At 42.1% G+C, this 19,722-nt stretch overlaps 1 protein-coding gene across 10 annotated transcripts in view; it reads right to left on the bottom strand.

Moving 5' to 3' along the window:
• Positions 1–19,722, bottom strand: part of HECW1 (HECT, C2 and WW domain containing E3 ubiquitin protein ligase 1) — a 453,917-nt gene that overhangs the window by 116,987 nt on the left and 317,208 nt on the right. For 6 of the 10 annotated variants that reach the window (XM_017515378.2, XM_017515381.2, XM_037733810.1 and 3 more), the window contains 3 exons: positions 8,716–8,858; positions 4,144–4,244; positions 1,152–2,504 (listed from right to left, as the gene is read on the bottom strand). In XM_017515378.2, coding sequence (XP_017370867.1) covers positions 1,152–2,504; positions 4,144–4,244; positions 8,716–8,858 — 1,597 coding nt within the window. The remainder of the gene's footprint in view (positions 1–1,151; positions 2,505–4,143; positions 4,245–8,715; positions 8,859–19,722) is intronic. The other 4 variants (XM_017515382.2, XM_017515385.2, XM_037733811.1 and 1 more) reach the window with 1 other exon arrangement.

Here is a 19,722-nt window from a genome sequence, read left to right on the forward strand (position 1 = left end):
ACCTTCTCTCACTCTTTTTCTGAAATGTAGAAGCGGGCATTACTGATACTTAAAATTATTTTTTTAATGCTCCCTTTAGCTCCTGTTCAAAAAAATTTGTAGGCACCAGGGGTTTGTTTAGGTGCTAAGTATTCAAACATAAAGAAACATGACTCTGGCCCTTGATGAGCTTACAATCTAGACAAAACATCCCCGTCTTTTGTTGGAGGCTAATTTCAACGGCAGAACAGCAAAATAGCAGAGGCTATGTTTTTCTCTTTTAAAACAACTGAATTATTTCACATTATTATGTGACTTTTCAATTTTTTTCCCCCATCGTGCCACTGTCACTTGACTGGAAGATAGTTCCCGCTCGTGGATAAGGAAATGCAAATTAATTTCACATATAATTCCACAGGCATAACTAAAAAAAAATCTTTGGTTAAAACACAGAATACATTTTAAAACTAATGGTGGCAGCTTTTGGATTCAATTCTTATTGGAAACAAAGTGATTTATACACAACCATGTTATTTTCCCCTTCCATTAGCCAGAAAAGCAAACAACAACAACAACAACAACAACAAAACAAAACTAACAATAACAAGAATTGAGTGGACATAAATAATGACAAATATATGTAGGCTAGACATATCTACATGTATGTACATGGGCTAGTTGAGTTCTAAAACAGAGGTAAACATCTGTTCCTCAACTAATATTAACATCTATTGCTAATCTTCCACGTGCTTTGAAAGTCAGCAGATATTTACACATTATCCATTTAATGTAGATAGATTATTTCCCACATGTATCATTTGACACTAGTCTTGGGGTTCTGGCTGCTGTCAAGACTAGGATAACATGTACACTAGCCAGTTCTGGTGATTAGTTGAAACAAACATAGCAGCACACATACAAGTGCAGGCTCACATCCAACCAGTCGGAATTCCTGGTGTGTATCTGAGACATGGTGGGGTGTCAGCTACTCACAGTCATCTATACTCATGCACAGATACACATGCACACATAGATGTACAAGACAGGCATACATTGCTCCAGCAACCCCGTTTGAGACCGATCCCCCGCCCCTCTTGTTTTTAAACTGCGTTGCTGACACCTGTGTCCCCCTGACGGTCCTATTCTCACTCTGATCAGGTTTGAGGTCTAACCTTCTCTCCGATTGCTTGGACCTGCCACGGGGGATTCCAGGCCTTCCGGGGTTCTTCCCACGTGCCCGCTAGGGGCGGCCAGCTCGTCTTGCCACGGCCCAGCGCCGTTTGTGGACTCCGGGTCCAGCTCAGGGCTCTGCATGGAGTCAGGCACCGACTCGAACGCGCTGTTCTCCTCCTCGTCGTCGTCTTGCGAGGAGAAGACCGTGCTCTCGGAGATCTTGGCGCTGTCTACGGAGGAGAAGCGCGTGTGGCTGGCGAACCTGTTGCCGTTGTAGCAGGAGGGGCTGTAGCAAGAGGCGCTGTAGCACGAGCTGCTGTAGCAGGACGTGCTGTAGCACGAGGAGCTGTAGCACGAGGGGCTGCAGCAGGACGCGTCACAGCCCTCGCAGCTGTGGTCCCCGCCTTGCCTGGGGCTGGAGTCGCTCTCGCTCCCGGTGCTGGGGTGCGTGTCGCCATCGGGGGCCGCGCCGTTGGCCAGGCTGGGGAAGTGGCCCCCGGAGTGGCCAGGGGGCGCCGTGCCTGGAGTAGCCCCCTCGGGCTCTTCTCCGTCCTCTTCCAGGGCAGACGGGTCAGCGGCCACCGTGTCCACCTCACTGAGCCCATCCTTCTCTGAGGAGTCCTTTAGGGTGGACTCCTCCGCGCCGTCCTCATCCTCTGCCGCGCTGCTGCCCTGGGCCGAGGGCATGCTGTGCAGCAGCGTGTGGATGCGGATGTAGTGTGTCCTCGGGGTCTCGGGGTCCCCACAGGCCGACGCGATCACTGTCTCCAGCTCGGACACAGGCAAGGAGCAGGGCCTGCTTTTTCTCTTCACCGAGGCCCGCAGCTGTAGCCTGCCCTCTCGCTGCTCCAGGGCAGACACATCTCCCTCCTCCTCCTCCCGCTCCTTCTCTTCCTCCCTTCCAGCCCGGCTCTGTGCAGTGGTTTCCTCCTCCACGTGCTCCTCCTCGGTGCTGGCTGGGACGTCACTGTCTTCCAGCAGCAGTGCTGACGCCTCCTCACCCAGGTCCAGCTGCTCGGCCAGCTCTTCTGCACTCGGAGCAGGCTGGATGTCCTTTTGCGCCTGGGCCAGCAGCTCCCCAGCCCCTTCAGGTCCCACAGAGACCATGCCCTGGTCTCCTGTCTCTGTGATGATTGCTGCTTCCTCAGTTGGTCTGGAAAGCTCCATGCTCTGGTTCCCTGGACCATCTGGGACACTGCCCTCACCCAGCTGCTCTGGCGTCCAGCCCTCAGAGGGCTCTGGGGCCTCAGTAGGAGGATCCCCACTGCCATTTTCCACCACATTGTTCATGGGGCTGTCCTGAATTTGGGCTGACTCAGGCTCGGTACTCAGGGAAATCTCCTCATCATCTGCTGGCAAGAAGAAAAACACGTCATTTCTACCAGAAGAGAGCATTGTGGTGTTAGAATACCCTGTGGGACATGTAAGCCATCACTAAGGGATTTCTACATTAGGATATTGAGTGTAGGTTGATGAGAGTTTCTCACTGGCCAGAGCTCTAGTGAGAGATTCTGTAAGAATGAGTTCTTGCTATGTTAACAACAACTTGCAGTCACGGATATATTTCCAAAATCTGTTTCAAGGGAATTCATCTTTTGAATTAAATAAATTTTTTTAATAAATAAATTTGTTAAATAAATAAAATGCCCAAAGCCTAGCACTAATGCAGTTCTGGGCACATAGCAGGTGCTCAACAGCGTTGGACACACAGAATAACTTCCAGAGATGAGGGCGGTAGTGGTGTTATTTATGGCTCCTTAATGATTATATTTAGTTAATTCTATTTGCTCAGAATGTTTCCCTATGCTTAGGTCCTGCAGGGTGGCATAAAGGGTAAGCAGGGTTCTCAGGCAACCAGAGAGAAGCAAAAGGCTGGATGAAGAATGGGAGCAACCATAGTCATTCAATAGCTCAGGCTGGGCTGTTCCCAACATTTGGAGTTTATTCCAAAAGAAAATGAACAAGGTCTTCATCCCAAGCAGTCATTCAAGGGGTAGCAGCCAGTGCCTAACTCTACCTTCCTGCAGCTGCTCTACTGGATTCCTGCCAGATGTGAACTTCCCATTTCAAATGCACTAGTGCACTTCACTAGTCAAAGAAAAACACTTCCTCTGGTGAGCTATAAAGCTGTCCTTATGGCTACACCAAAGGAAGAGTCAGTTTTATTCTTAGAATGTAGAAAATGGCTGAATTTGAAAAGACAAAACAGACAAGGTGTTTTCTTAGAATCTAAGTTGTATGTTGCCATAGGAAAGTACACCTGGAGTTTAATGAGTGGGTAGTGATAAACTCCAGCTCTAAGTTCTCAAGAGCTTCATTAGATTTAATAGAAACTTGTAAATGGTCCAGGAGGTCCTAACAGTTCTCAGTGTGATCTATATTGAGATGTATGGGGGCTGCAGAAGCAGAGCAAAAGTAGAATTATGAGGCATCCTATCATTCTTATTTGGAAATCTGTTTTAGCATTAAATGGAACACTGGATGATTCTGGAGTTTTCCATCCTATTTATATTTTCATTTTTTTCTGTGATATTATAAAAATTCACTGTACAATTATAGTTCTTCAACATGACATTTTTCAGCAACTGGCTGGTCTATATCTAGTTACTAGGTAGAAAGATGTTTCATGTTCATTCATTCATTCATTCATTCACGTATGTGACGATTAAACACCTATATGGGTGCCAGAAATAGGATGATAAATAAGACAGAGCTCCTATCCATGTTGGTCTCATTGTTAATCTTCAGTCCACTGTCTACCCTCTACCTTTGGGTCACTAGAATGAAGAGGAACCTCTCTATCAAGGGGACAGCAACCGGGCTTCCGGAATAGATCACTGGCTTCTGGGCCTCAAATGGAGAAGATAGAGAGCCATAAAACCTAAAGACTAGGATATGTCTGGAGAGAACCATGGTTATTGTTTTTTAGAGAAAGGAACCACACTTATGACACTAGCCTAGGACAAGACATGAAGTTCATGCTGAAAATACCTGGGTGGATGGAGGAAGTGATCTCAAATCGGAATTGCAGCTGTCCACTCACATGATCTGTTGGAAGCCTGCGGCCAAGTGTGTAGCTGACCACCCTATCCCTAGAAGGAAATAAGCACCATCACAGATCTGGTCAATACCTCTGCTCCTAATGATCATGCAGTGTGCTTCCTACACCAGTGGGTGAGGCGCACAAGCCCAGGGAAGTCCTGATGTTCTCAACGGCAATACAAAACTGTAAGGAAGTCCTTACTGAATACAGATGCCCCTCGACCTCCCATGGATTACGACCTGATAAACCCATCGAAAGCTGACAATGCTGGCAAGTCAAAAATGCATTTGATACATTTATTACATATGCATTTAAATGCATTTAATACATTTAGCCTACCAAACATCATAGCTTAGCCTAGCCTACCTTAAAAGTGCTCGGAACGCTTACATTAGCCTAAAGGTAAGCAAAATCATGTAACACAAAAACTATTTTATAATAAAGCACTGGATATCTCATGTAATTTACTGAATACAGTATACTGTAGAGTCCAGTATCACTTGTTTACCCTGTGATCACGTGGCTGACTGGGAGCCGTGGCTTGCTGCTGCTGCCAGCATCACAAAACTATCATGCTGCGTATTGCTAGCCTGGGAAAAGATCAAAATTCAAAATTTGATGTATGGTTTCTGCTTTTTCTGCTAAATTCATATAGCGTTCGCACCATTGTAAAGTAAAAAAAATGGTTAAGTTCAACTGAGTGTCCGTATTCTAAAGCAGGGGCAGGCAAACTACAGCCCATGGGCTAAATCTGGCCCACCACCTGTCTTTGTGTGCTTGTGAGCTTTTTACATTTTAAATGGTTGGAAAAAGAAACAAAAGAAGAGTAACATTTTGTAGCATGTAAAAATTATATGCAATTCAAATTTCAGTGCCCACAAATAAAGTTTTATTGGAGCACGGCCATGCTTGCTAGCTTACGGATTGTCTGTGGCAACTTTCGTGCTATACTGGCAGAGCTGAGTAGTTTAGACATGGACTGTGGGCCTTGCAAAGCCTAAAATATTTACTACCTGGCCCTGTACAAATATAGTTGGCCAACCTGTGCTCTAAAACAGAGACAGAGAGAGAATAAAAAAAGACAAGGATGTCCTTGGCCTGCTTTTCCTGTGCAGACTGCCATTTTCCAAATATGTCCTCAATGATGGACAGTGCCAGCAGATGCATATCTTGTGGTATATATGTAATGTCTAAGAAAGGGTGCTGTCATGGTTACTGGAGAGTCTGTGGGAGCTACAGAACGGCACCTGCTCCAGGACGGAGCAGAGCAAGACTCGTGGGCTGTCTCTGGCTTGTGACTTCCACTTAACACCACTGCGGGCTCCCACATGTAGACACCCCGAGTCTCCATCCTGGACTTCTGTGCCATCCCCTCTACCCACTCACAGCAATTTATAAAAAGAAAACTTTAATTATAAAAATAAATTATAAACACTTTCTTATAAATTATAAGAAATTTATAATTTCTTAATTATAAAAAGAAATTACAAAAAGTATAAAAGGAAAACTTTCTAGAGGCAATCAACCTGAAACTTGGTGTTATACTATCATTAACAATACAGCTTCAGCCTAGTAAATTGCCCCTCACCTTGGCCTAAATAGGAAGAGTGACTACCTTAGGATATATAGGAGTTAACAAACCAGGGACCCAGTAATAACAAACAGCCCCAAATCAGTCATTATTCAGATGACCCTGTATTTATTCCATTTATTAATTTGTGACATGAAAACAAAAAGATAAGTCACTGGCTGATAGTGTTTTAATGTTTCTTTCTAGAAAACACTGGCATTATTAGACAAACAACATATATTCCAACAAGCCCCTGACTTAAAATTCTTCTTTGATAAGCCATGATTTGGTGTTTGGAGTTCCTCAGGAGTCACTTAAGTAAAGCATTATATGCAGAAAAAAAATAGGATGAGTCTCAGTATTCTGTCTATTTAGAAAGAGCCTGGGTCAATATTATGAAGTAGGTCTATTACGACCAAAGTCACCCTGAACCCAAAACTTAATTGAAATCAGGGGAGGCCTAAAGACAATCAGACAGTGGCACATAAATTACATTTATTATGCTTTGCATTTACTTTCCGGGCTTTTATTTCCTTTGCTTTTCACCCACGTAACAAATATTTTTTGAGCCCCTGCCATGTGAAAGGTGCTGCAGTTGATACAAAGCATGTCATACATCGCCTCTGCCTTTAAATAGCTTATGTCCAGCTAGGGGCATAAGGTAGGACCATTAAATAATGGTTCAAGGCAGCCGGTGACACTTCAATGCGAAGGTGAGATGGTTAGACTTAGAGACAGAGAGCCAACTGAAGCCTGGGATGTTACGGGCCAAGGAATGGAGGGAACATTGGAAATGAGAGTGCATGTGTGCCCAGGGGGGAAGGCACAAATATCTGAGGACAGGGAGGGAGCCGACATAGATGGAGCCAAACGTTTCAGAAAGGATGCAGGGGGCTTTATGGGGAGCGCGTGTGCAGAGGGCAGAGGGAAGCTGCAAAGTGGATTCGCTTTTGTTATGGGTGCACTCTGGGGTTCTGCCATGGCTCAGGCTGCATAGCTACTGCTTCCATGGCCACAGCCCCAACGCTCTGCTCCTACCCGTGTTGGGGCACCTCTGGAAGGGGCAACACTGCAAAAGTGGCCATCAGGGGCTGTGGAAGCAGAAGGCTTTGGAGGAGCTGTTCTGCCATGTCACCACCGGGCGGTCTGGTATCCCATCAAAGACGGTGGGAGGAAAATGCCTCCATGGCTTGCTGTTGCTGCCTTTTTGGAGAGGTCTAAGCTTAATCACACTCCATCTGTGCTCTCCATTTCCCCAGGTGGCAAGAACACTGGGAAAATCATAGCTAACCTTCTTCTGGTCTGAGACACCCTTTTCCACCTCAGGTACTTGCTTTCAGCTGGGGATGTGCCTTTCCACAGTGGGAGGCTGGGAGAGCAGGACAGTGCCAAGAAGGTAAGAGCTGGCAGCCTGGGCTTAGGAGAGAACTCAGCATGGGAGGGCAGAGGGGTTCTGCGGCTGCAGCAAGCTGGGGAGAGAAGTTTTGTTCTACTGGTACAAATCGCTATCTAATGCATGCTGGGTGCTGGTGCGCTGGGTGCTGGGGTAGAAACAATCCTACACAACCCCTGTTTTTGTTCTCCAGCCCCCCGCCCCCCGCCCCAGCAGAGGTGTTAGCAGCCAGTAGGACAGAGAAGGAGAGAAATGAAAAGTGTGGCCCACGGTAAACTAGAGAATCAATCCCAGGAACCCTGAAAGGAGCCTGTTGTGCAGTGGCAGACCTCGGGCTTTGGAGAGACACAGGTGTGAGTCTGACACTGCCTGCATCTCTGCCACCCACAAGCCTTGGGCTTACGTAATTATTGAAGCCTTGTTTCCTCGTGGAGGAATGGTGATAATGCTGTCACAGAAGCATTATGAGACTAAATGAAATAAAAAAGATCGCAAGGAATACCATTTTCTTTTGAGCTCCTATTACATGCCAGTGACGGTGCTAGGTTTTTTATGGACACTTTTTGTCTGTTTAATCCTCACGACCATGAATGGCAAGTGCAAATACTGTGTATGACATGAGACTGTAGCTCCATAAACCCAGCTTCCTTTGGCTGGAGAGTTAATGGCAGGCCTCTGTGTACCCCGCTGCATATCTGCCATCAGTTTCCAATTATTAATAAGTGTCCTTATGATAATCACCAGTGATTCCAAAGTCCTAATAATCCAAACAACTTTAAGACATTTGGAAATTCTGCCTATTTTTTCTCATTCTTTTGCTATCTTTGTAAGGGTTACATTGTAAGTATATGTTTATCGATAGAAAGCTTTATTTAGTGTTTTGAAATGTAGTCCCTGTCACCTAAAGATATACATATTATACTTAGGGCTGTTATGGGTCATAGTCCACTTTAATGAGAACCATGAGTGGACATGAATGTAAAAGAGACAAAACACAGAAACACATTCTCATATACAACTGAATTCTGTGAGCATCTTAATTGCTGTCATTCCATGAGAATCATGCTTTCAAATTCTTATCCATGTTATCTAGCATCTGCAGATACTAGTGTCTTCTAAGTAAGACACTCTACAGTAGTTACCCAGTATTTCATCTTGTTATGGAAATGTCACATATGATTAAATCTTACATACCAGACTGGCATATGAATGAAATAATATTCTTCATAGTAAAACAAAGTTTAGTTTCTATCTGTACAGAAAAATGCCCCATTGAGGGCTTCTTTTAATACTGTTTAATACTTTTAATAGGATTTTTTGCTCTCTTGGGTAAGTAACCAGTGTTATACAATCAAGTGGAAAGGGAAGGGTTTGTTTAATCGAACAAACACTTAGGTTGGCTCAGGCAACATAATTAGTAGGAAAAGCTAAGGAAATATAACGACACCATTTTGACTCTCTGGGAGAGTCTATATACTACCGCAGCCTACAGGCCACCTTGGGGCACAGGCTGTTGGTGGGATCCTAGTGATAGTAAGAGCTCAGTCACAGGCTTACCCTATGGCATGTCTCTCCAGGAGTCTTTGAACGGGCATTGACAACTTTCCCAAGAAGCGCTTGATGATGGGGCGGCTCTTGGCAAACTTGTCCTTCACCTCAATTTCCAGCACGTCAGTGGGCAAGGACACAAAACTGAATTGCTGCAATGAAAGAATATGTCACATTAATTAACTGAGAGGTTGGAGGGCTGGCCAATTCCCAGTCCATCTGCCTTGATGCTACCCCTGTAAAACACCCCAGCTATGATATACATTTATATAAAGGTCTTAGAAATGTGGTGAGCCCTGTTTACTCAGTAAATGAGGGGCAGGGATAAGATGCTTCCTCAGGGCTTAAAAATAGGCTTATTCTTTGAGATTCAAACAGGAAAATCAGCACAGTTTAAAGAGAAAGAATGCTACCAAAGCCTCACCATACTTGACTGAAGGTATTATCATATTTAAAGAAGGAACAAGCACAAACTCACCTGTAATTAAGAAAATGTACTTTAAATCAACAATACAATATATTTTTTCGTGATTATGATGGAAGGAATTTCTAAAAGTTTGGTAATGCCCTGCATCCTTGAGAGGGGGAAGAGACAAGAATTCTCACACTATTTTGGTAGGAATGCAAATTGATTTGACTTTTGGAAAGGAAACTGGCAATATTTACTGGCATTTAAACTGCAACTCCCTTCAACCTAGAATTGTATTTTTATGGGTTTTCCTTCTGGATTAACTTGCACAAGTGTGCAAAAGATACATTTAACAAGGATTTTTATTGGAACATTACTAGCAATAGCAAAAGACTGGGGAAAAACCCAGAGCTGTGTACAAATAGGAAACTGGTTAAGTGAAGGCTGATAAATCTTTGAGAATTCTGCCATCGTTAAAAAGAAAGGGGCAAATTGACATGTACCGACGTGAAAAGACACCCAACAAATGAAGTGAAAAAGCAAAGCGCAGAAGAATATGAAGAGTAGGATCCCATTTGTACTTTGAACTGCAGAGAAAATGTCTGGAGGGGCACACTCCAAACTGAACTCCAGGAAGTGGGCTGGTAGGGGAGGGAGAAAGCAGGTCTTTTACATTTTACTTCATTTGATTCTAAAGTACTCATTTGTTAGCTGGCTGTGAGCACCTGTAATCCCATCTACTTGGGAGGCTGAGGCAGGAGAATCCCTTGAACCTGGGAGGCAGCGGCTGCAGTGAGCTGAGATTGCACTACTGTACTCTAGCCAGGGGCAATAGAGAGCGACTCTGTCTCAAAACTATATACACAAAAGTTAAAAAAAAGTATTCATTTGTTAAATAGTGTATGGTGTGACTTTTAAAATAAAACAACAACAATTAAAGAAAAACTGTGACCCTTAGAAGTTGGCTTGGCTAACATTAAAAGTGCAAAAAGGAGACTCGGGAAGGTAAATGTTGGCATTGCTCAGCCCAAACTATCTGGGAGGAGGAAGTCTTAATAATGTTACAGTACCCTTAATCAAGGGCTGTGAAACACCTGAAATAGATACACATTTTCTTTTATTCTGATGAATCCTAAAAGCAATCTTTTAACTTTGGTGGATTTCTATTTACAGAGATTAAATATGTTGGGCATAATAATGTGAACATCTTCTCTGTGGCAGTCAGGATGAGCTGCCATCCTGATGCTGCACTGACAGCCAACTTCCAAGGCTCAGGGGCTTTAACTTGTATTTCTTGCTCACATTCTCACTGTGGGCTGATGGAGCAGACACCCTCTTGAGCATCACCAGTCACAGTGACAGAGGCAAAGAGAGTTCCTCCTGCAAGTAAGTGTTCAATTCCAAACACAGCTTCTCAGAACTAGACACAGGCTCCAGTCACCCTCAGGGAGCAAGGAATATAATCCTATAGGGCGCCCGGGAGGCAGAGAGCAGAAATATTTGACAGCCAATACTAATGAGTTCCACAGTGACCATGTGGTACGTCTGATTTCTACTGTAGATTAGTTTTAGTTAACTCCTATACAACTCCTAAGAACTAGTCATTCCCAGTACTGAGAAAACTTGATGATGGGCATGTCAAGTTCGAGGATCAAACCCAGGAATAGGTACTACTCTAAAAAGGCCTAAGTGAGAATCCAGCCCTGCTGACTGTCTCAGGTTCTTACAACTGTATCTTTGGTCCAGTTATTCCATTCTGGAGTGCATCATATCTTCTAACCTCAATGCCCAACAATAGGTTAGGTACACTGTGATATATACATATAATAGAATAGTTTATACTTCTCTATAATAATTTATATATAAATATATATAATTACATGTAACACTAAATGCTACTAAGAGGGAAGATGCTTGTTTTGCAGTGTTAAGTGACAAAAGCAGGAAACCACAATTCATGATCACAATAACAGGAATTACGTGAATTAAAGACTGGAAAAATGACAGCAGATTTTAATAGCAGTTGTTTTACTAATTAAGAACATATTTCCTCCATTTTCTTTTGCTGTATTTTCCATGCTTTCTGAAATGACCTATTATTTTCACAAGGAAAAACATAATCATCTTTATTAAAATGAGACTATTTCCACCTACAGTAGCTTTCCTGGGACACTTAAGTGAGCTTATCAAAATGTATTATGAAACGTAGTGGCAACTTCTGGGTTCTTTCCTCCCTCCACAAGAACTTTCTTCTTAACGTCTCTTCACACACCCATCCTGTCATCTCGGACATAAAACTCTCTCCCAACCGGGCCCTTGTCTCCATGCCATGGTTATTGGAGTCCATATAAGCCCTAGCTAGGTCAGGCTCTGTTAAGAACTAGTGAGTAGTCCTGAAAATGTAAGTCTGTCCGTTTGTGGACCAGCTACTTCCACCCATGAGCCTCAAGCCAGTATCATGGATTTCACCTGGCTACCCTGACTTGGCTTTTACTTCAAGCCTCTGAAGTACCTCTGGAGTGAGTTAAAATTGGCTTTATTCCTAGCTCTGCACATCCAAGTTCTGGACTCTTCATTCACAACCTCTCCAAACCTCAGCATCTTCACCTGCAGCATGGGAAAAGGAGGCCCATGCCATGTTAGATAAAGTTTCTTCCCTCTCCATTCCAGACCCTACCTGACCCTTGTTTTACTATTGCCTTTTCCATTTGGCTCTCTGGTTATCGAACTATAAGTTTACTAACTCATTTCAGCTGGCCTTTAACGGCCAATAATCCTATACAGCTGTTTGTAATAACCTATAGGCCTATTTCAAATGCTTAGTACACAGACAAAAGCTATGATTGTCCTACTGCCAATGCCCACTCTGTCTTTGTATTCAGAGAAATGGCCACTTCCTGGTCAAAAGAGAAATTTGTGAACTCTATCTGCAAAAGGTTTTTTTCTTCTTTGAGATGGAGTCTCACTCTGTTGCCAGGTTGAAGTGTAGTGGAACCATCTTGGCTCACTGCAACCTCCGACTCCCTGGTTCAAGTGATTCTCCTGACTCAGCCTCCCGAGTAGCTAGGATTACAGGCACATGCCCCTACACCAAGCTAATTTTTGTGTTTTTACTAGAGACTGGGTTTCACCATGTTGGCCAGGATGGTCTTGATCTCCTGATCTCAGGTAATCCACCCACCTAGGCCTCCCAAAGTGCTGGGATTATAGGATGAGCCACTGCGCCCGGCCACAAAACATTTTTTAAAAAAGGATGTATTGTTGCCCTAAGCTCTCTACTGGCTTGGGAATTTTATCTCCTTTCATCTTACTTCACCAGTAAAAGAAAATCAGTGTGGAAATGACAAAGCCAATCGTGGGCATCTTTGGGGGTCTGATGTCTGGCTATTTTCCATCTTTGTCTTTACCTTTTGATCTGAGCTTTTCAGAGCAACTATAACACATGTTTGGGCCAAGCAATGAATAAATGGCTCCTCATCCCCTCACAAGCCATGAAACTGCCCTAAACAAAAGACTCTTGGCACTTGGGTCAAAGAAAAGAAAAAAAATGAGCAAGAATTGGTGGGATGAAGAATGGGTGGGTGGGAGGAATATTCCAGGTAGGGGGGTGCCATGGGCAAGGGCTGAAGTTCACAGAGCGCATGAATCCCTCAGGGAACTGCAGGTGGCTTACTACATCTGGATTATACTGGAGGATGTTGTTGTGGATGAAACTGAATACATATGTAGAATCCAGATCATGAACAGCCTGCTGGACAGAGCTTGGACTTATCTTGAAGGCATCTGGGAACAACTGAAGGATCTGCACCATGGAAATGACACACTCAGATCTGCATTGCAGAGAACTCACTGTAGCAGTGCTGGGGGTGGCCCATAGATGGGTCAGGCCTGGGGGAGGCAGATCAGGTAAGATGAGTGCAGAGTGTGGGGGAGACTAGAGGGCAAGGAGAAAAGGGTGGCAGAGTGTGGACTGGTTAAAAGTCAGTGAGAGCTATGGCAGGTGGGAGAGGAAGAGGTCACAAATTCCCGAGCCTGGATTCCCAAAGTTGAGGACATGTGGGAGGAGGGAGATAGCTAGGAATGCAGAGAGGGGCTGAATGACTGAGTGTCCCAAAGCAATGAAGGAACAGAATGATGGAAATAGGCACCTGGGTATGGAAGGACAGAAGACTGTGCAGTGCTGGAGAGCTTGTGATACTTTAACAAGAGCTAGGGTGTAAGTGTGGGAATGGATGGCTCATGGTGATTGGAATCGAAGGTCAAAGAGATTGGGCAGTTAAGGAAACTATGAGTCATTCATGTGGACCTTGATCATCTGGAGAATTGTAGGTCTTGGATGTTGTTAAGGAAACATAAAAATGGCACTGGGTGTGGTGGCTCATGCCTATAATCTCAGCACTTTGGGAGGCTGAGGCAGGAGGAAGATGTGGAGTCAGGAGTTTGGGACCAGCCTGGCCAAGATGGTAAAACCCTGTATCTACTAAAAATACAAAAATTAACCAGGCATGGTGGCGTGTGCCTGTAATCCCAGCTACTTGGAGGCTGAGGCAGGAGAATCACTTGAACCCAGGAGGTTGAGGTTGCAGTGAGCTGAGATCACCCCATTGCACTCTAGCCTGGGGGACAGAGTAAAATAATAATAATAATAGTGATAATAATAAAAATAAAAATGGAGGCCACAGTCTAGATATACCCCAAGGCCAACTGCCCATAACCATGTAACCAAAACTTGTCATCTTAATTCCCTGAAAGGCTCTAATTATAAACACAAAATGTAAGTTTTAACATCCTTGTCCACATGATTCCCTGAAATTAAACCAGTCAGCTATAGATAAATAGGCTTAAACAGCTCTGTTTTGCTTGAAAAGAAAAATGATAAGGTATAACAACCAATCATGGAAAAAGTCAAAATACTTCCTCCTTTATACTTTATAAACTGTGTTGTAACTAACTGCTCAGTAGAGCTTCTTACCACTCGGTGTGAAGTCTCCCAGATTGTAATCTGTACTTTTTGTGTGATAATAAATTTTGCAATTTTTCCTAACTTGATCTGCTTTCATTTTTGATATTATAAAGGGAAGACTGTGCCATGGTTAGAAAGGGTTTTACTGGCTGTGGCAGAGTGAATAATGGGACCTCTTACTGCCTCAATGCAGCTAAGATGATAAGGATATGGATATGAGGGTGATGCTATGATCCAAAAGGAGAAAACTTCGTGGGAAATTTCAGAGACATGTTCAACATGAGTTAGAAAGCATTTTCACTTAGTATCTTCATTTAGGGAGAGGTATGAGAAAAGATGACTCCAATCTGAGATAACAGAGGTAGAGTGATTCATATATGCACACTCACGAATTTATGAAATTCACAATAGGTTTAAGGATTGAAAACTGGTAAGGATAGGTAATTTGATTTGGGTTGTGTTAAGTTTGAATGGGTAGAGGATATCTGAGAGTAAGGCAGGAATGGCAATTAGAAGTGGAGATTAGATACCTCGTGATGTGGAGAAAGGGTGGTCTTAATTGTGTGACATGGGTCAGACATCGGTTAGCCTGACCTCTAGCTTCGCCTCTCCTCTCTTGCAGCCAGACACAGGGAGGGAGGAAACAAGACATCAGTTTCATTCACAAGAGGCTGCCTGGTATCATTCAGCCAACGCCATTATTTATTACCAATGAAAGTTAAATGGACTGGGCTTTCTGTGTAAAAGTTCTCCCTGGAGGAGAAAGAGCAGGAAAGAAGCAAATGAAGCATGTGAACTACCGCTACTTTTCCTCAGAACCTTGCAATGTATGTGACTTTCAATTTGGGTGGCACCAGTCATAAGTTTTAAAAATGACATTCAAAAACCGTGCTGCCTAAAGTCAAGGACAATGATAGACAACTCCATTAGTAGAGTAGGAATTGAATCAGGAGCATTTTTCCCCGCTCTTGCTAGCAATATAACGCATTTTACATTAACAAGTGGTGCCCTTGGAGTCTGGTCACAGGAGAAGATCTATCCCTCCCAGTAGTGTGTGGTTTGAATCTATCCTAGGAAGGATGTGCCAGAGACTACGCTGCTAAGATGTAACCCTTGTAACTGCTGGGAATCCGCATAAATATATGTATAATATATGGAAAGTTTATATTTCTTCTTGAAATATTTGCATAAGAGCAAATAAGCTGGATTTTGATCAAGGCTTTATCATCTCCTTATAAGTCTCTGAGAATCCTCAGCCATAAAATAGAATAGAATTGATTTTATTTATAGATATTGCTACGGCAAATTAGGCCAATATTTACTTGTGGTTTGGTACAACAGGAAGCAAGGTCTCTGTGTATTTAAATATGTAATATGTATATAATTGTATGTTATATATAAAATTTGTATATATTTGTATATTATACATATCTGTACATATACACACATATACTGCACATATATGTATTCTGTCTATATCTGTATCCATATCTATATTTATATCCATACTTATAGATGAACAGACTGAAAACCAAGAAGAAAATCTGCTGTGTGATCATAAGCAATGTAACTGACCTTCTTGTGCCTACTTTAGAATACCCAGAAAACCGAAGGAAGAAAAGAGCTATTATTCTAGCTTAGCCTTCTGCACGTGCTTTGTTGGTAAACTGTCATCTTCAGTGATGTTCCTCATCTGCATAGCTTGGTCATCCCTGATCAACCCTTGGTCAACCTTCAGGAGCTCATATCCAATCAGTCAGGGAGTCTAAATTTTCTTCCTCACTCTGGAGTCCATTCTTTCCTCTTATTTCCACTGCCACTGGTCTAGGTATGGCTCTTGTCATTCTTTGTCCTTGTAATAACTTCCTAACTGGTCTCCCTGTCTTCAGCTTCTCTGTTACAATTGCCAGTTAGGTCTCCGAAACACAGAAAAGCTTTGTACACAGAAACCACACGTGATGTGTACTGAGCACATTGATAAATGAGGAAATGAATGAATGGCAACTTCCTGTGGTAACTGGATAATGATACTGCAAAAATGGAATACAATCCAATGTTTTGGATTAGCTTAAATATACTCCTTTTTTGCATGATAGACTGCACACTCAAAGCCCAACTCACACCAGTTATTGTTCTGGCAGAAAATCTAAGGATTACATTATAGTGATAGACTTCTCTAAAAAGGAGACAGTGAAACTTCTCATCTGGTATGGGGTGTGGCCACCTACACAGGTTGGCACTGAATAATGTGGTAGAGAGAATTCTGAGATGGATAGTAAATGTGGTAGACAGAATTCTGAGATGGTCCTCAAGATTCCTGGCCCCTGTGTATACACACTGTGTAATCCCCTTGGACTGGATGCAGGTGGGGCCTATGAATGTGTTGGACACCGAGCCATGATTAAGTTACCAAGTAACCGACCTTGAATTAATCAATCAAAGGGGAGATTATTTGGGTGGGCCTGACCTAATTATAATTAGATCAGCCCTTAAAAACAAAAAGAGTGGGTCCTGTCTGAAGTCAGAGGGATGAAGTGTGAAAAGGATTCAATGTAAGAAACATTTTCCATCATTGCCTTTGATGATGAAGAGGGTCAGGTGTCAAGGACTGCTCCAGGCAACAACTAGCAAGGATCTGAATTCTGCGAACAACCAGAATGATCTTGGAAACAATGTTTTCACCAGACAAGCACCTAGATGAGAACGTAGGTTGGCCAACACCTTGATTTCAGCCTCTGAGATCCTGAGCAGAGAACTCAGGTTATGGCCAGACTTCTGACCTACAGAATTTTGAGATATAAATGGCTGCTCTTGTAAGTTACTAAATTTGTGGCAATTTGTTATGTACTTATGGAAACCTAATTCCATCGTCTAAATTAGGACAAATAACAGCAGAACAGAGATATACTTAGAACAAATATGCAGTTATTTGTTGACAGTTAATCTTTAAATTAGTGTGCTGTAGGATCTCTGAAACTGGTTTCTATGTGATGTTGACAATTCTAAGAAAAAGAGAGCGCTGAAGAGGTGTGCTAGGTTAAAAGGGTGAAGAGATTTCTTTTCTGTTAGGCGTCTCAAAGACTTTAATTATATAAATGTGCATTGTGAATCTGCAAGATAGTATGCAGTGCTTCCATATTTGACTGTGGCACCTCTTTGTGTGTGTGTGTGTGTGTGTGTGTGTGTGTGTGTGTGTGTGTAGCATGTGGTTGACTGATGTTATGTAGATCATTGTTGTGGAAATTGTTCTTTTGTGTCTAGTTATACTTCAAAGTACTGAGGGAAAAATTACTGTCAGCCTAGAGTTCTATGTCCACAAAACTCTCATTTGAGAGTGAAATAAAAATAAAAACATTTTCAAATATACAAACACTTAGAGATCTGAGCTTACCAGCCACAAACTTTCAGGGCCCTTTTTTCAAACTTATAATTTGTAGATTATAATAATAAACCAAGGCATCGGATTAATAAAGAGAGATATAGTAGAGATATAAAAACATAGTTGTTCTCTCTATATATTTTTGGAGATACAGCTTCCACATTTTGCATATATTTTGGGTATATTACTATGAAAACATTCTGAAAATAAATAGAAAACACAGATAAATATTTTCTAGAAAATAAAAATTTTAAAATTAAAGGGGAAATAGAAAACCTGAATAATAAATTATTGAATTGATAATTAAACATCATGTTACCAGAACAACTTATAGGTACATTTTACCAAAACTTCTTGGATCAGATAATCCCTATCTTATATAAGCCAATCAAGAAAATTTTTAAAAAGAGAAAGCCACCCAAATTATTTCTAAGGATAAGACATTTCTGATACAAACTGAACAAGCATATTATAAGAAATGAAATACATTTTATTAACATAATTATGAAAGTCCTAAATAAAATTAGCTGCAATTCAAACACAGTATTTGTATGAAAAATACCAAAATATGTCTTCTAAGCCAAGTGCTATCCATATCATCCCTCCTCTGAAATCAACAGACCTTTCTCCTTGGTCTGTTTCTAATGTTATTCAGAAGGGTGTGCAAGACCTTTGACATTTACCTTATACACTAACTTTATTTCATCTTACTTTTTACTAAAAAATTTCCCTGGTTTCCTGTTTCTCACCTATATTTAAATATATTTTATCTTGCTGTATTGTATGTATGTTGTATGTTTTCACTACCAAAAGGGAAGCAAATATTTGAAAGGATATCTATATATAAACATGGATGTAAAAGGATGTTCTGTGACCTCAGATTCGGCACTCTTGTGCTCATAGGAAAACTTAGGTCATTAAGTGCCCCATGGTTGGTCAACAACTGGGGCCAGATACCCTCCTCATCCCATCATACAGCTTGTTAGTAAGAAAATCTTTAACTTTGTTTTTCTTCATCCCAGTCCCAACAATGCAGCCATAATCCTTGCAGAGAAAAGTTGAGGGGAAATCTCTAAGTCCCTTGCTATGACCCTGTTTTCTCTCAAAGGTGCTGGAGTAGAAAAAAGGGACAAAAGAATGATTATCTCCATAGACACAGAGAAGGACTTTGAGAAAATTCAACAGCCCTTTATTCTAAGAACACTCAATAAACTAGATATCGATGGAACGTATCTCAAAATAATAAAAGCTATTTATGACAAACCCACATCCAATATCATACTGAATGGGCAAAACTGGAAGCAAGCCCTTTGAAAACTGGCACAAAACAAGGATGCCCTCTCTCAACACTCCTATTCAACATAGTATTGGAAGTTCTGGCCAGAGCAATCAGGCAAGAGAAAGAAATAAAGGGTATTCAATTAGGAAAAGAGGAAGTAAAATTGTCTCTATTTGCAGAGGACATGATTGTATATTTAGCAGACCCCATTGTCTCAGCCCATAATCTCCTTAAGCTGATAAGCAACTCCAGCAAAGCCTCAGGATACAAAATCAATGTGCAAAAATCACAAGCATTCCTATACACCAAAAACAGACAAACAGAGAGCCAAATCATGAGTGAACTCCCATTCACAATTGCTACAAAGAGAATAAAATACCTAGGAATACAACTAACAAGGGATGTGAAGGACCTCTTCAAGGAAAACTACAAATCACTGCTCAAGGAAATAAGAGAGGACACAAACAGATGGAAAAACATTCCATGCTCACAGTTAGGAAGAATCAATATTGTGAATATGGCCATACTGCCCAAAGTAATTTATAGATTCAATGCTATCCCCATCAAGCTACCACTGACCTTCTTCACAGAACTGGAAAAAACTACCTTAATCTTATATGGAACCAAAAAGAGAGTCCACATAGCCAAGACAATCCTAAGTAAAAAACAAACAAACAAAAATCCAAAAAAACCCCCACAAAGCTGGAGGCCTCATACTACCTGACTTCAAATTATACTACCAGGCTACAGTAATCAAAACAACATGGTACTGAAATCAAAACAGAGATATAGACCAATGGAATAGAACAGAGGCCTTGGAAGTAATGCCACACATCTACAACCATCTGATCTTTGACAAACCTGAGAAAAACAAGCAATGGGGAAAGGATTCCCTGCTTAATAAATGGTGTTGGGAAAACTGGCTAGCCATATGCAGAAAGCTGAAACTGGACCCCTTCCTTACACCTTACACAAAAATTAACTCC

The sequence above is a fragment of the Cebus imitator genome, unplaced genomic scaffold, assembly GCF_001604975.1.
Source record: "Cebus imitator isolate Cc_AM_T3 unplaced genomic scaffold, Cebus_imitator-1.0 Scaffold548, whole genome shotgun sequence".
Classification (NCBI taxonomy): domain Eukaryota; kingdom Metazoa; phylum Chordata; class Mammalia; order Primates; family Cebidae; genus Cebus; species Cebus imitator.